Raw genomic sequence first — 16,517 nt, 5'->3', positions numbered from 1 at the left:
GCTCCTTTAAAGTATTAGGATGGATTATTTTTATGCTAAATAAAAATTGCTGTTGTAAAACTATATCCCCAGGAGGTAATGCAAACATATTATTTATGTGGCAATTCAATGAATAATTCCAGTGCTAATTACTTATTTTCAGTATTTATAGTTATACACATAGCAAACAACTGGAGGAATTATCCAGCTATGATTGGTTTTCTGTAAGCTATTGGTGATTACTCACTGGAGCTATTCATTAAATATTGAAAGGTGGTATATAATTAATAAAAACATACTTTTTCATTAAAATACGTGAAGCAATCCCCTTGGTACCACTTTGATGAACTCATGTGTCATGTATTATGGCAGAGAGTATTTGAAATCTATGGGATTTTCTGTATTATTGTTGCAGTAATTCAATAAATATGCAAGAGAAGCAGTCATTATCCTTCATTAATACTTTCTGTCTGGCATTTGCTCACTCTGAAGACTCTCATAACCCACAGAGCCATTCAAGATACACCAAGATGGACACAGGTAGTAAGTTAAGACAGCCCTGTTTGCTTCCCAGACTCACGCAGACTCCACCATATTCACACAAATGGAAAGTGCTGATTTCTCTTTGGAAAAATCATCCATATGATGTACCATGTAGTAAACCCAAATATGGCCAGTGCAAGTGAAAAGCTGAGTAGTGTCATTTTGCCTTTGTGCAGGGCTACAGAAAAATCCAGCTGTGGCCAAGACAGACTGTGTTTGTATAACTGAGTTAGAGAGCAGGGCAGACAGGAAACACTAAGAAGGGGAGGAAAACATCTTCCATCCGAAAAATATTTTCCCCTTACAATAGTGAAAGAAGTTGGGGGAGGGTGTCTCTTTGTATTTGAAGTTGTCCTTTGGTGAGATAAATGCAAACACAGGATTGGTTGTCTTCATCTCACCTGTTGCAACTGTTCCCAACCCACACATTCCTTCAAGCAGGACTTCCCCTCTGAAGTGCCACCGCTTGGTACTGCAGAATTTCTCTTAGGGTGACATCAAACCTTCACTCTAAGACTCTAAACTCAAGCTGATGTGGGGATTTGGGGATTACACAATGAAACATTGACTGGAGAAAACACAGGTATCTCTCCCATGACAGCAATGCAGACCCATTTTTCTGCAGCTTTCCACTGACAATTAATTGAACCAGAAGTTAGTACAGCCATACAATACCAGTATGTATGGCACTAAAAAGAAAGGAGAACGCTTGAATTAAACACTTGTTTGACAAGCATTTTTGTCCTGAGTGAAGCAATAAAACCCTTATCTGTAGATGTAGTATATTTTCCACTGAAGTTTGGGATATACACCCTGCAAACTCAGTGTTTGGGTGAGTTCCACAGATGCCCCCAGAGAACAAACCTCAGTTTTAAACGCTGCCATCTCTGCATGCAGTTTCTCAGGTCTGTAATAGGCCAAGCCAGCACGGACTGCAAATCTCACATCTGTCTGTTTTCCATCCCTGCTCATCACACTGAAGACAATCACATCACTCAGCTTTGCAGGTAACAGTTTTGCAAGGAACTCCTTGAACTCGCCATGTCGCGTTTTGCCATGTTCATCTCTCCTTATGAACTCCTCTGCTGTGAGATCTGGTCAGGGGATTCAAAAACAGATAAATGTGAGCACCTGGGAGCTCACAGGTTAATTTCTCAACTTACTTCTTATTTAACAATATGGAAACATCAGAAAATGCTCTACAGTGGTAAGCAAATCAAGCACTGATGTAATAATAAACATTCAGTTAGAGAAGCAGTTGTTCTAAACTCTCACCAGCAAATAAAACCAACCTGAGAAACGCACAGTGGCTGAGTTTTGTATGGCTTCATTTTCCAGGTCTCTGACATGGATTTGTACTGTAGATATAGTATCAGGACAAACTCCATCAGAAACTCTAACTCTTAAGTTGTATATTCCCTGAGGAGTGTTATCCACCATCAGCAAAGACCCAGTCCTCTGATTCAATCTGAAAGATCTAGACAGAAACTTTCAATTAGGAAATCTTCATAAATCAAAGTTGAGGACTCACTTTATTCATTAACACCATTCAGGCGGCCTTAAATGTTACTGTGAAGTTTATAGGGCCAAAACTTAACAGGAATTATCCAACAACCTCAGAAAGGCACCTCAGCCACCTTAACTGAGAAATGACAACATGCAGAACTTATAAAGAGAGGTTACTGCCACTCAGCCTTTCCCAGATTGGAACAAAAGCAACGTGCAGTTGAACCACGTGGTTCAGCACAGTCATCATGGGCAAGCCTCAGAGGTCAATAATGCGGCGTGGCAAACCCACACTGATCATCCCAGGTTCTCACATCTCTATCTGGAACAGGGTAAGTCTGTATAAAATCTCTCACAGCATCTTCATTTGACACCTCAAAGAGCCAGTAATAAGCAATTATGGAAATATTCCATGACCATTATTATGGAACAGTGACCTCTTAGCATGGAAACAGCCCCAGGGGCTGCTGATGGACAGAAAGTCTTTAATTCCAGGTTACATAAAGGTGTTAAACTTTTAGTCACAGCACAGACTAAAACTCACATTCACATCCATTTTTTCTCTTTTAAACAGCATATAGTTATGCCACAAACCATCTCACTTCATGATATGAACAAATAATGTCTAAGTAGGAATTAAGGGTCCAATTCAACATTTCAATTAATAGAAAAAAAACCCCACTAATCTGAGTCATGGTTTTCACATGCAATTGTAAATTTAGCCATCAAAGGAGAGCACCAAATTCCCTTCCACTTTTGATGAAATGACTCCATTATTTGCTTTTAAATTCAGGATTTCTATTCCATCAACCCTAACATCTGAGAGCAAGCATTAGAACCTTTCCTCATTTTTAAACTGAAGCTTACATAAAGCATATTTTTACATAAATTAACTATGACATTTGACTAAAAATCAACATTATGGTGCGATCCTGCATTGTCTTGGAAAAAAATGCTTCATGCAATAATTTCTTAATATGTAGTAACCTAAGTGAAAAAGAAAAAGAGCATTCATAAGGTACATCCCTTAACACACTCAATAACCCTGCCTTTATGCCCATCCTGAACACAGAGAAATACACGGTGAGTTAAATAATTACAGAAGCGTAAATATTAGTCATTTTGACAGAAATACAATCCTCACTTGAGCAGTTTTCCTTCAGAGAGAAATGTTTTATTGTCCCAGTCATCCTGATCTGGTGCAAACACTTCCCCAAGCACTGTTGTTGACCATTTTCCTGTTGAGATAAATTATTATAAATCTGCATTTAATTTTTGCTTCTCCGTGCACTTTATATTCTGTCACATTCATTACTGCATTTATTATTTTCAGACTCCTGCTCAATTTAGTGATGGTTATGATCCAGGATTCTTAAAACAATGCATAGCCTGTCATATGATTTCTGCCAGTTCTGGCAGTGTGAGCACACTGGAGATGTCACATGAAAGAAGAAAAGCTGGAAACAGCACAAAACAACACCAGAATAATACATAAATACAACTCTCTAAAAAAACTCTCAGACAAAAGAAAAATTCAAAATCACCACATCAGGAGTTAATTCCAAATGTTTCATTGCTACTCTATTATTTTGAAAAGCACACAAGTGGAGCCCAGCAAAAGAGGGAGAGCATCTTCTGGGGTACAGCTGTGAGAGAGGACATGATTGGAAAAAGGAAAAGGGCAAAAGACACCAAGCTGGGGCAGGTCTTGGTGATTTTTCCAGGCCCTTGGGGGCTGACAAAGAAGTGGAATATCCAATCATTTTTTCTAAAACAGCAAGAGGAACAAATCCAGGGAAGAAGACTTTTGAAAGGTTCAGCAACATGGGAGATTGTTAAGGTTCAAATCTGAAGCCAAGCCAACCTAGATGCTTCATTCTCTCATTTCCACAGTATGATCTGGTACATCTTTTTCTAAGTTAGGCAATCCAAACTCAGAAAATTTAACTGCCAAATACCTTCTGTAGGTGAACACTCATTAATGGAAAATTGATTTTATGGGTTTATAAAAATACTGCTTTTTCTGCAAGTTCAATATATACCCGTTCGCAGCTTAACAGGGGTTTTTTGGTAAATAATCTTTTACACACTAAGGTGCAGTAATGTTGAAAAAGTCTGGACCTTAGACATGTCTGAAGAAGTCTAGGCCATGGTCTGTATCAAGCGCACCAGCCAAACTATATTAGTTGTTTTTCTCCATATTTTGCTGCTTAGATGCTTTTCTCTGTACTTTGCTGTACCTTCCCATGCCTAGCTGTTTTTCTGCATATTTCTTACTTTGGAGCAATGTTTTTAACAGGTGAATGGATGAGTCAGTTTTAGGGGATTTTTCTGTAACTTGTTTGAGACCCTTCAAGATTGCTGCAATATAAACTGTACTGAACTGGGAGAGAAGAGAATGAAAAACAGCATGCCGAGATTAGAAGACCCAAGATAAAGGTGGGTGGTGAGGACCTGGACAATGACCAATCAGAGTACCTTGAAGGGCTCGTGCAAGGCACGTGGACAAGATAGCGGCGCCAATCAAGAAATGCATGATCGCATGGACAGTAGCCTTAGAATGTATAATTAGGGCTAAAAGTAAACAATAAAGCTGCTTCTGCATAATCATATTGATTTAGTGTCCAGAAGTCCTGTCTCTCCCGCACTAAGGTCTGAGTTTCACAAATATATTTCACTTATTCCACTTTACTTAGTAGTTTACAGAACAGGAGCTGCAGTTTTGAAGTCTGTAAACCATTGAAAAAAATAGATTAACAGACTGTAAGAAAGAAATTACAGTAATTTCAAGACTATAAGGTGCACCAGATTATAAGGCGCACCTCCGGGAGTCGACAAATTTCTGAACTTTGTCCATATATGAGGCACACCGGACTATAAGGCGCACTTTTGTTTTTGCAGCGAGGATCTGCGCACAACAAAGTAATGAATTTGTAACAATCACACCAACCCTGCTGTCGTGGGTTACAATACAGGATGTGATCAAAGTATCTATTCTATCACCATCTGTTGTGACCAGGTAGGACAGTGATCCTTATCTCCGTGGGAGATACTCTGCTAATGGGGCATCCATTGAAACCAGTAGGGCATTGTTCTTTATGTTTGTATCCCTCATCCTTCCACCAGGGAGTTCTCTTCTGCTAATGGCCCATTGAGTCCCACTGTGGGACTGATAAAATTACTTTATCTCATTGAGAGTTGTTCCAGCCAGGGGGGAGAGCCCAGCATTTCCTACCTAGATAAAAACTGAAATTCTGGGACACCAAGTCATCCTCTTTTCCCTGGATCCCAGAGGAAAACCAGACTTTTTTTCCATATAATTGCTGGGCCTTCAGAGGGAGGCTGCACCCTTCTACAAGACCATGCTTCAACTGAACCACATCTGTCACTGCAGGAGGACTGTAGCCACCATTTAATGGGACTGCTACCAACACCCTGCCTGACGGGTGTCACCCTGACAGGGTGTCAGGTTGTGCTCTGACTTTGTGTCTTAGTTTGGAGGACAGGAGTCTGCTAAGAAAGGCAGGAGCCTCTCTTTGAAATGGAGAATGTAAACCCCCTCCCTCCATATTATTATAATTTTGAAATCAAGAGGCTCTCAGGCAAAGATATGGGAATTAGGAATAACAGTTATTTAGTAGGGAAACTAAAATATAAATACAGTATTACAAAGAAACAAACTCCAAACCCTGACAAAGTCAGAGTACAACCTGACACCCTGTCAGGCAAGGTGTTGGTAGCAGTTTGATTAAACGGTGGTTGCAGTCCTCTTGCAGTGACAGATGTGGTTTAGTTGAAGCAGTGGTCTTGTAGAAGGTGCAGTTTCCTTCCAGAGGTCTAGTAGTGATGTGGAGAAATCTCATTTTTTTCTAGAGTCCAGTAGAGAAAGGGCTACTCGGTGTCCTAGAATTTCAGTTTTTATCTAGGTAAGAAAGACTTGGCTCTCCCCGCTGGCTGGAACAACTCCCAATGGGATGCAGTAATTTTATCAGTCCCGCAGTGGGACTCAATGGGCCATTAGCAGAAGAGAACTCCCTGGAGGAAGGATGGGGGGATGCAAAGATAAAGAATGCCCTACTGGTTTCAATGGATGGCCCATTAGTAGAGTATATCCCACAGAGATAAGGATCACTGCCCCACCTGGTCACAACAGATAGTGGAAGAATAGATACTTTGATCACATCCTGTACTGTAACCCAAGACACTTTGTCAGTGTTTGAGGTTTGTTTTGGCTGTGGTTCGGCTCGCAGCTCGCACTTCCGGGTTGGCAAATTTCCGAACTCTGTCCATATATAAGGCGCTCCCGAGTATAAGGCGCACTTCTGGGTTTGGACCAAAATTTTAATCAAAAGGGTGTGCCTTATAGTCATGAAATTACTGTAAGTGTAAATCTCTGCTATTTCATGAATCTGACAAATCCAGAATCTGATCTAACATCCATCTAGCACTTACCTTTGTAGCTGTACACATAGACCTCCTTGTGGCCAGATTCGTGGCAGTTGTCATTCTCATCACCAACTGTTATAGTCAGGGTGGTTGTGGAGCTCATAGCTGGAATCCCACTATCTGTTACAACTATTGGCAGGTGAAACACCTTCTGCTTTTCTCTGTCGAAGGACCTCAAAGCCGTTATAGTTGCTGTGTTATTTCTGTTGTCAGTAAGAGAAAAATCCAAGGAATTCTGATAATCTGGTGGCAATGAATAGGTAAAGGGTGGCCCATTTTCCTCACTATCTGGATCAAATGCATGAAGCAGCTTTGATGTATGGTTCATATGCACTATTTCAGGCTTCACTGCATTTTCCCAAACTACAGGCATGTATGGTGCCTCAAACTTTGGTCCATTGTCATTAATATCAAGCAAGTTAATTAAAACTGTAACACTTCCAGTGTGGGCAGGTGTCCCCTGATCTGCAGCTTGTACAATTAAAGCGTATTTTTGAATGACTTCACGATCAAGTGCATTTGCCACAACCACGTGACCAAACTGGTCAACCACAAACTGTCTCATAGGATCTGAATCTGACTTTATAGAATAGATAATCTTCCCATTCAAATCAGAGTCCTTGTCTGTAGCCCTCACTGTGGTTATTGTAGTACCTACAGGCACATCTTCAAACACAGGGTTTGTCTGAATAAACTGAGAAAGGAAAGCTGGGCTGTGGTCATTTGAGTCTTCCACTTCAATCAGGCACACTGCAATGCTAGAAAAATCCAGATCTTCCACAGTAATAGTAAGATTAAACTGTCTTTCACGGGCATTCTCAAAATCCAACATTTTTTTCAGTCTAACAGTGCCACATTGCCGTTCTTTGTCATTCTCAATATAAAACTTCTCATCTGGGTCTCCCCCAATGATACTGAACATGAAGTCTGCATTTTCCCCAATATCTGCATCCGTTGCACACACTTGCAGGACTTCTGAATCGATGACACTGTTCTCGGGAATTGCTGCCTGCCACAACTTCTTTGTGAATTTTGGAACGTTATCATTGACGTCTGCAACCCAGACAGTGGCAGTGCCAGTTCCTGTTAGCCCTCCCCCATCTCTTGCTTCAACAGTAAGAAAATAACTTTCAGTCCTCTCCCTGTCTAGCAGTCCCCCTGCCACGTGGATGGTCCCAGTATTGGGATTGATATTAAACATGTCAGTACCAAACTCGTTCTTCACATTCTCTGTTATCCTGTACGTCAGAACAGCGTTTAGGCCAACGTTTGGATCATCATGATCGAGTGCAGCCATTTCCATGACTAAGGTGTCTGCAGGAGAGTTTTCAAAGACATTCCCATTGCAGTCATCAGGCATGCATGTGAATGTGGGTGCGCTGTCGTTTATATCCCACACATTGATGATCACATCAGCAAACCCTGTAAGTCCTCCTCCACCCTCATCAGTAGCCAACACAATGAATCTCCACAGTGCTCTCTCTTCCCGGTCCAGCCTCTTGTGTGAGTAAATGCTGCCTGTTTTCTCATCTATTGTGAAAATATCACCTGCACCATATCCATGCAAGGAGTATCTCAAATCTCCTCCATCAACAACACTATCAGGATCTCTGGCCATAACCTACAAAAGTTTTGAAAAAAAAACAGGCATAGAAAGCATGAAATACACAGTGATTGCATCACATCCTATATGCTGCTCCAGTCTAAAGGAGCCCAAGCAAAAGCATATGACATGGTATTAACATGTGCATGCCAGAGAACAGCAAATCCAGGTACAATTCAGAGCAGACAAATATGCATTTTTAACAATGTTAACAATTTAACAATTTTATTACTAAAATAATATATTTTTCATCAATATATTTAAATATCATAAATATTTTATATTTCTATTCATACAGGTAATTTAAATATGAAATTCTGAGAGCTGCTTGAAATTGTTAATTATTTGCTTTTCAGGATCAACTAATGATCCATCCTGTTTATCCTACTTACTATCCCTATAATTTTTTTTCCACTAAAGTCCATTTCTTCTCTTCAGTGACAAAAAACTTTGTCAAAATGAACTTCATCAATATATATGTGCTGAGTTATTTTAACATAACTGTACCACAGTAATCTGTGCTCTTTCATTGAAATATTATAATCTGTGGAACTGCATACACTACCTGAAGTACAAATACTGGTAACACATCCAGTTCCTCAATTATACTTCCATAGTATTCGTTGATAGAAAAAACTGGAGCCTCATCATTTTTATTCATGATGTTGATGATGATAACTGCATAATCCTCCCATTTCCCATCAGAGGCCAACAAGTGGATCTCATACATTTTTGTTTCTTCATAGTCCAGTGGTTGGGCAATGAAAATGGCTCCTGTTTCTGGATCTGCATCCAGCACTCCTCCTGTGTTTCCAGCTGTGATCTGATACCGTAGTTTAGCATTTGTTCCTGTCAATTACCAACAGTGTCAGAAAACACTCATTTCTTGAAGTGGGCTGATGGCGAGATGAAGTACAAATCACACAATAACTGATTAGTGGGATTAGTAGTTTGTATTTTATAATTTTTGTGGTCTTTTAAAACATGCAGCTATGTCAGATTACTTAGCAGCATTTTCAATTCTGGTGTGTCCAATTGTAGTTTGTCTCTACAAAATGTGGCTATGCAATGAAGTAATAATTCTGTTTTTACTTTATTTAGAGGGCAGAAATGAAGTGCCATATATACATCATATCAGGTCCCCTGTCCAACACTGTAGAGCAGATTTACAGTATCAAACTAAAAGTTCCTTGAGTAGGTAAATCCTTCTGCAGTACATCTTCACCACATTTACCTCAGCCTCCTACAGAGTGGGAGGAATCCAGTGCAGTCAGGATTTCCTTGCATTTCACAAATACACAGAGAACAGTCCCTGGGACTTGCACACCAACAAAAAAAGCAGTGTTTCACCGTGCAGTAAAGCTGAATTAGCAGTGCTCCATGGACACAAGATGGAAGCATAAACTGATCCCTCTCTCTCTTATGAGCACTGGTTATGTACTTCTACATGATTAGTGGCTGAATTTCTGGCTGATTTGTGGATCAAATAATGTAGCTAAAATTCATCATATGCACTTAGGAAGTCTACATTCAAGTAAAACAAACAAGCAAACCAAACACAAACTATACTGTCCATCATTGACAAAGCAAATGAATCTCACTGAAATCAAGTCTGACTTATTCTAGCTAACCATGACATTTTTATTGGCACCCATTTGTAAGAAAGTGATCTGCTCTATAAAAAATTTGTATCTGTGGGCACAGAAATTATTTCCTATCATCCCATATTAGTGCATGTCTCCTGAAATAAGAGAACGTGCCTCACAGCTCCATTATGAACTAATGTTCATGACTGATCAGAGCACACTTAAAAGGAGTTTTAAAATCTAGAGACAGAAAGGCATTTCCCTGTCTCACACCACCAAGTATGTCTTGGTGTGCTGAGATCAACTGATGAATATTTTGGTTTACCTTCATCCTCATCGCTAGCACTGACTGTAAGGATGGTGGATCCCACATCCTGGTCCTCATCCACATTCACCTCATAGACACTCTGGGCAAACACGGGCTGGTTGTCATTCACGTCGCTGACAGACACTCGCACATAGGCCGTGTCTGCAGAGACAAGGAGCCAGAGAGTCAAATCCCAGCTGTGCCACTTCTGTCAGCTACAATCCCTTAACCTGCCTGCCTGCACATTAAATGAAGACAAATATGCAGACAATACAGAAACAAACCCTTAGGGTTGTGGACTGTATATATACCAACATTAGTCAAAAAGCACTTGGGCATCAAATAAATGTCACATCCAATTTGTTTAAACACATACTACATGAATAATTGAATAATTGATGCCTAACATGGCAGTTGTACAGTGTTTAGTCATAACTTTTCATCCTGAAGCCACAAAATTTTAAATTTTTATTAAAGCAGGGTGATCAATTGAGAAAATTATTTTCTATCTTGCATATTCCTGCTTCATAATTACTTTTGACTGAATACCATACCACATGCAGTGCTTTGAGAAACACTTGCACTGCCCAAAGATTTGCATCCTACAGACAGCAGGCACATCTTTGTTAGCTAGAAAACACTCTTTAAATATGAAGGTCTATAGTGTTTAATTTCAGAACAAAAAACTTACTTGATCATCATGTAAAGTTTATCTTCCAGCTCTGACACAACTGTTGCACAGATAAAGGATGAAAAAACCACCACAAAACCAGAACAGCACTCTTTCATAAGACATGAAAAAAAATTACCATTTAATCTTGTATTTCAAAGCTTCTGTTTTCAGACACAATCCAAGTAATATCAAACTTAGCACAGCCATCTGTCTCTTACCAGAGTTTGGCTTCCCATGCTTTCCAGGTCGAGCTGATTCAGACCCATCCACTGACTTGACTTCCAGAAGGTAGGAGCCCTTCTCCTCTCTGTCAAACACTGAGGTGGTGTAAATGGAGCCTGTCTGGGGGTCCAAGCGAAAAAAGGTGTAGTCTCTGCCACTGTCATGTAACAGGGAGTAAGTTATCTACAGGATTAAGAAGAAGTGGTTAGTATATACTTTCCTTTTGTTGAATAGTTCACAACTACAATAGTACTTAAAGAAAGGAAGAGCTGTCCTGTGTCCAAGTACTTGATCAGACCATGGAAACTGGGTAAAACTGCAGCTTCAGCAATCTGGTCTAAAGTCAACTAACTTCCTTGACTGCTGATCTGTAAAGGAAAATAATTTGTCTAATCAGCTCCTGATTTCACTAGCACATGTTTGTATAGTGCTTGTGCTGCAGCACTCAAACTCCGCTAAAGATCCCAAGTATTTCTAAAATAGCCCCAGATGAGTTGCATTTGAACCTTCTCATGTTCTACCATCCATGTTCTACCCTCTACTACATGTACGGTTTTGTGACTTGACTTCAGCTTGTACTCTTGTTCTAAGGCTGTATCTATTTTTGATTTTTTTAATCAGCAAGGAATACATCCTCTTTGGTGTTAACTTGCTGTATTTTATAAGAATTCATTTTGCAGTACTGCCAATGATTTCCAACTCACAGAAGCTCTGAACACAGCTTTTCTTCCATTCGTTTATCCAATCTCATTTTAGGTCTATGTAGAACTTTCCAAACAAGGCAGTTCTACAAGCAAGCATTTCAAATAAGCTACAGGCTGTTTAAATATTTCTTATTTATTTTCTGTCTCACACTACTAGATTTAGTTGCATTTTTCACATGGCAAGACAGAGAAGTATGTAACTAACTATGTTATTTCATTCCACATTTCCCATTTAGTCATCCCTTTTCTAGAAGGGATTTGAAGATTTAGCCATTGTTTATGCAGAAGTTATTCCATCTTTCATCAGGAGAGATGAAGGTCCCCAATTTCTTACCTCACCATGCTGACCAAGGTCAAGGTCAGTGGCAGACACCTGAGTGACAAATGTCCCCACATCAGCTCCCTCTGTTACCAAGGCTTCATAAATGGATGAAGTGAAGAATGGGACGTTATCATTGACATCTAGAACATCAAAAAGAGTACAAAGAGAGAAAACTATAAAACTTTAAAGGAAAATAGTACAGGATTATACTGTGACATCACTGAACAGCTGACACACCTGTGACATTAACATAGACTGTGGTGAATGCTGCCAGAGGAACTGCAGCCACGTTCTGTGCTCGTACCCGCAGCAGAAAGCTCTTTGTTGTTTCATAATCCAGTGGCTCAGCTACCAGGATTGAAGCAGAACCATCATGTCTGTTTGGAGTCAGGTAGAAACGAACTGGCATGTTGGTCTCTGGGACAAGCCCCTCTTCCAGGTTGTAAGTGACACGGGGATCTCCAAGGGGAGAAGTTGCTTTGATTGTCTGCACAGTTCAAAAAGTGTGTGTAATCAACCCCTCTGTAAATACAGTAACATTTCTAAAAGCTTTTGTGCTTTGATTCTCCCAGATACTCAGCTACAAAACACAAAACTCTTACAAAAGTTCACTGCATTTAAGCAAATAAACAATGTTCAGTTACTCTGCAGCCTGAGACCTACAGATAGACAGACAACCTTACCAAAATTGAGGCATCCCGTGTCGTATTCTCTGGAATAACAACTTCATAGCTGTCTCTTTCCCATTGTGGAGGCTGGTTTTTTGCACTGGTTACAGTTACAGCAAGTTCAACTTTACTGCTCCTGTTGCCTCCATCTGTAGCAGTAATCTCTCGAATTATAGATGACTTCTGAACAGTAGAAAAGGTTTCATTACAGAAGGTTTTGAGTAGGCCTCCAAAATAAATTAATACATAAAATTAAAAGTACAGTTAAAAATAGCCTTCACAGAAGAAGATCTGAAACTGAACTCAAAATATGAACTAGGTGTAAATTTGATGAAAATTCTATTTATTTTACTGAAGATGGTTGTCAAATTTTGCTATATGTCTCAATAAACCTAGGCAAATGTCCCAGAAAATTTAAAACCAAACAGAACAAAATAACCCACTTTGTGGAGGCTCTGAGTTCTTAAGCTAACCCATTAACCGTTCTTGCTATTAGGTCTGTAGGGTTCTTATATTCATTAAAGAAAATACGATAAAAGGATACCCCTTCACCAAACTTTGTGTGTCAGTTACTTAGAAGTTAAATGTCAGTATTAAAAATACCTTTTTAAAGACTGACATCTACAAGTATAGTTCCATTTCAGAACAAATTACTTTAAAACCTGAAAATATCAAACTGCTTGTGTAGGTATTTAGAAATGGTTGAAACTGATCAATTTTAGATAACTACATGAATTATGCTTTCACCTGCCTGAGGGACAGCTATGCTTCATGCACCACAACTGACATATATCAAGTTGGGAATCTGTTTCAGAACCAAAATTTCACACTTGTTCCCATTCAGGTTTGTGTCTTGACTCATTGCCTGTTAAGACAATGAAGTCCTACACTTGGGCTCTTGCTCCCCTGCTTATGGCCTCAGCCCTTAGAATCAACGTGCCAAAAACAGGGAAATGTGAAAAGCAGAGGCAATGCTGTGGTTGCTGCTTCTCAGTTGAAAGCAGGGTTTGCTCATATGCAATTCACAGTCTATGAACCCAACAGCTAAAAGCCTGAGACTCATGTTTAGTTTAAGTTGTATGTTATTATGTATAATAGATGTATTGATCCTTTAAGCTGAGGGGGGAGCCCAAACTCACAACCTCAGTGCCTCCTACAATATATTGAAATAATCAGCTTAAAAAGGAAATCAGGCACCGTACCTGAGATATGGGTTGGTTCACAAACACCCAACCTGTGGTAGGATTAATCTGCAAATAATTTGGTTCATCACTTGCTATGGAATACGTAATGGCAGCATTTGAGCTGTAGTCATCATCACGGGCTGCAACACGCAGGAAGCTGGTCCCAACTTTTGTGTCCTCTCTGAGGAAATCTAATGTAAGAAAATGATATTTCAAATTGATTAATTATTTGCTAAACTACCATGGACATTCTAGTAAGTCATAAAGAAATAACTGCCATACATTATTACTTTAGTATAATTTTCTCTTCCTTGGAACAATGGCCACACACACGGAGTATTTTAAAGGGTTGCTATCACTCCAGAGCGACAGATCATAGTTGAACTTCATATTGCCCCATTCATAACCTGGAATTCTTATTTCTTCTAAGATATTTCTTTTAACTGTATTTTAACCCAGAGAATAATAGCACTGTATGCATGACATGGCTATTGTTTCAAGGAACTTTCCCATAAGGCAGGCTTACGAGCCAAGTTGTACATGTTTCATCATACATTACAAAGACTAACAGCTCTGCAATAAATAAGCAAAGTGCATCTCTGGATGCATCAAAATTTGTCACATGTCCTACTGCCAGGACAGGCAAAGGCACTGAAACTCTATCCAATGACTCTCAATTACATTCATAGTGGGTGTTTTCAAATCTGGGATCATTGTCATTTTGGTCCAGGATGACAACGTTTATCTGACATATTCCAATGAGTGGTTCCGCTGCCTGATCTGTTGCTGTCACAGTGATGGGATATTCCCTCTGTTTTTCTCGATCAAATACCTGAACAGTTGTCAGAACTCCTGAAAACAAATTAAATATCAAAGAGTTAAAATTCTGTGCATCTGGCAATATTCTACATGCAGATGTTTATTTTTCTGTCAATACACTGGGATACAGTGCATTAGGTTAAGTACACCTATAACATTGGCTTTAGGTTCAAGGATCCAAACCCTGAGATTTAACAACTGCAGCTGGTGACATTGTACTGCTCAGGCAGGCTCAAACTTTAGTTACATTTACATCTACATGCAATAGGAATTTGAATTAGAATGGAAGTGTAATTTAAGTTTAGAAAATGGAGATAAGTGCAAACTAAGAGAATGAGTTTCTCAAAAAATATTTCTTTTGAAGAACTGTAAGTAGAGGGTAAAGGAATGTTTCGTATCTTTTATCCTCCAGAAGTTCAGACTTAACTTAGTTTTGGCCTTCTAAGATTTAGTTCCCTTGCTGTTTGTAAGACTGCTGTCATTTGGATAAATCACTTACAATGCCATTAGCAATGTTGCAAGATAATGTGCACTAAATATAGGTTTGAGTTTTTTTTAATCCAGTTACAAAAGCACACAAGTTACTTCACAAAGCAGAACTTTCACATTTCAAGGAAAACATCAGTTTCAGTTCAGTACCAGACATGTATGAAACTTAGTTTCATGGAAGACTTGTTCATGCAGTTAATACAGTTTATATTTGGTCTGCTGTCAAAACACTAAATGAAAAAGCATGAAGTCTGATTTTATCTAAGCCTTTTCTCCAACAGTGTTACGAGGTGGTTTCTCTATGCCATTATCAGTTCTGACATTTGCTTTACCTGTGTCAGGATGAATGCTGAATGCTGGTAGGACACCATCTCTGTGCATCAAGCCATATTTCACTATACCATTGGCCCCTTCATCAGCATCAGTGGCTTCAACCTGCAGAACAACAGTCCCTGAAGGCTGATTTTCCAGGACAGAAGCATGTTCCCGATAATACTGGCACTAACAGAGGGAAGGAAAAGAAAGAAAGAAAAATTTTAAAAAGGAAAATCAAGAGCTTCCCTTGCCATTTGATTTAAAGATATACTAGCAGGGGAAAAAATTATTTAGCTACAGTTGCATTGCCATGCTGTGCTGTTAAAGCTTTATCTGTACCCATGATTAATTTAAATTTCCCTTGCTATTTTGTGGTTATACAAACAACACACAACATGAGGCCTCTGAGCATCTCCAGCTAATGCAAATATTTGGAGAAAAAGTTAAAGTTGCTTCCAAATGCAAAAATTTTTCTGTATTAACAAAGATCTAATAAAAAAAGAGGTCATACATTTGCCCAAAACACAGAATTGTTTTGATCTGAAAGCAATTTCTACACAAAGTAACTTTATCAAGGAGAGGTTACTGAGAATTTCTATGACTGACATGAATAGTTGCTGACTTTTCAAAATATGCAACATCGCTCATCAACATCTGAGCCATCAGTACCACACCTGAAATTTTTAGATAATAGATCTTTGATATGAATTAACATTCTGAAACCAAATTCAAGCATTTATTTTTTACAGCACTTCACTACTTAAGCTAAAACACTCATTTGTCTCCCTTTCATTAGTTCCAGACACGCAATCATCAAAGGAAGCCTATGTCACATTTAGAGAGGTTTTCTGGAGCAGTTTGGAACAAGCCCACTGCACAGACAGCTATCCCTATGGATTCCTGCTCACATGTGTCACATGGGATCTCCAAAAGTGTTTCCTTGGCCTCATCCTCTGAAATGCCAAAGATGAGGTGTGGTTCAGGGAATAGACAAGCGTTCACAGCAGCTGTTCTGCCACAAGAGCAAAACAAACCCTGAAAGCCTCAGGGAAGGACAGAAAGAAGAAGACAGGACTTAGAAGGAAGCAGAGCACCTCTTGACCAGATCTGCTGCATGTCTGCAGTGCCAACAGAGCTAAAACATTTTTACA

At 39.4% G+C, this 16,517-nt stretch overlaps 1 protein-coding gene across 2 annotated transcripts in view; it reads right to left on the bottom strand.

Annotated features, from left to right (window-relative positions):
• LOC117001456 (neural-cadherin-like) overlaps nt 1-16,517 on the bottom strand; it is a 64,591-nt gene that overhangs the window by 20,860 nt on the left and 27,214 nt on the right. For both annotated transcript variants that reach the window (XM_033069815.1, XM_033069817.1), the window contains exons 9-21: nt 15,384-15,552; nt 14,425-14,595; nt 13,762-13,934; nt 12,575-12,742; nt 12,129-12,378; nt 11,904-12,031; nt 10,862-11,048; nt 9,989-10,132; nt 8,643-8,926; nt 6,481-8,095; nt 3,173-3,266; nt 1,815-1,999; nt 1,387-1,616 (exon numbers count right to left, since the gene is read on the bottom strand). In XM_033069815.1, the coding sequence (XP_032925706.1) occupies nt 1,387-1,616; nt 1,815-1,999; nt 3,173-3,266; nt 6,481-8,095; nt 8,643-8,926; nt 9,989-10,132; nt 10,862-11,048; nt 11,904-12,031; nt 12,129-12,378; nt 12,575-12,742; nt 13,762-13,934; nt 14,425-14,595; nt 15,384-15,552 (3,798 nt within the window). The remainder of the gene's footprint in view (nt 1-1,386; nt 1,617-1,814; nt 2,000-3,172; nt 3,267-6,480; nt 8,096-8,642; nt 8,927-9,988; nt 10,133-10,861; nt 11,049-11,903; nt 12,032-12,128; nt 12,379-12,574; nt 12,743-13,761; nt 13,935-14,424; nt 14,596-15,383; nt 15,553-16,517) is intronic.

This window comes from Catharus ustulatus, chromosome 11 (assembly GCF_009819885.2).
Source record: "Catharus ustulatus isolate bCatUst1 chromosome 11, bCatUst1.pri.v2, whole genome shotgun sequence".
Classification (NCBI taxonomy): Eukaryota; Metazoa; Chordata; class Aves; order Passeriformes; family Turdidae; genus Catharus; species Catharus ustulatus.
This window is presented reverse-complemented; position numbering and strand designations above follow the sequence as displayed.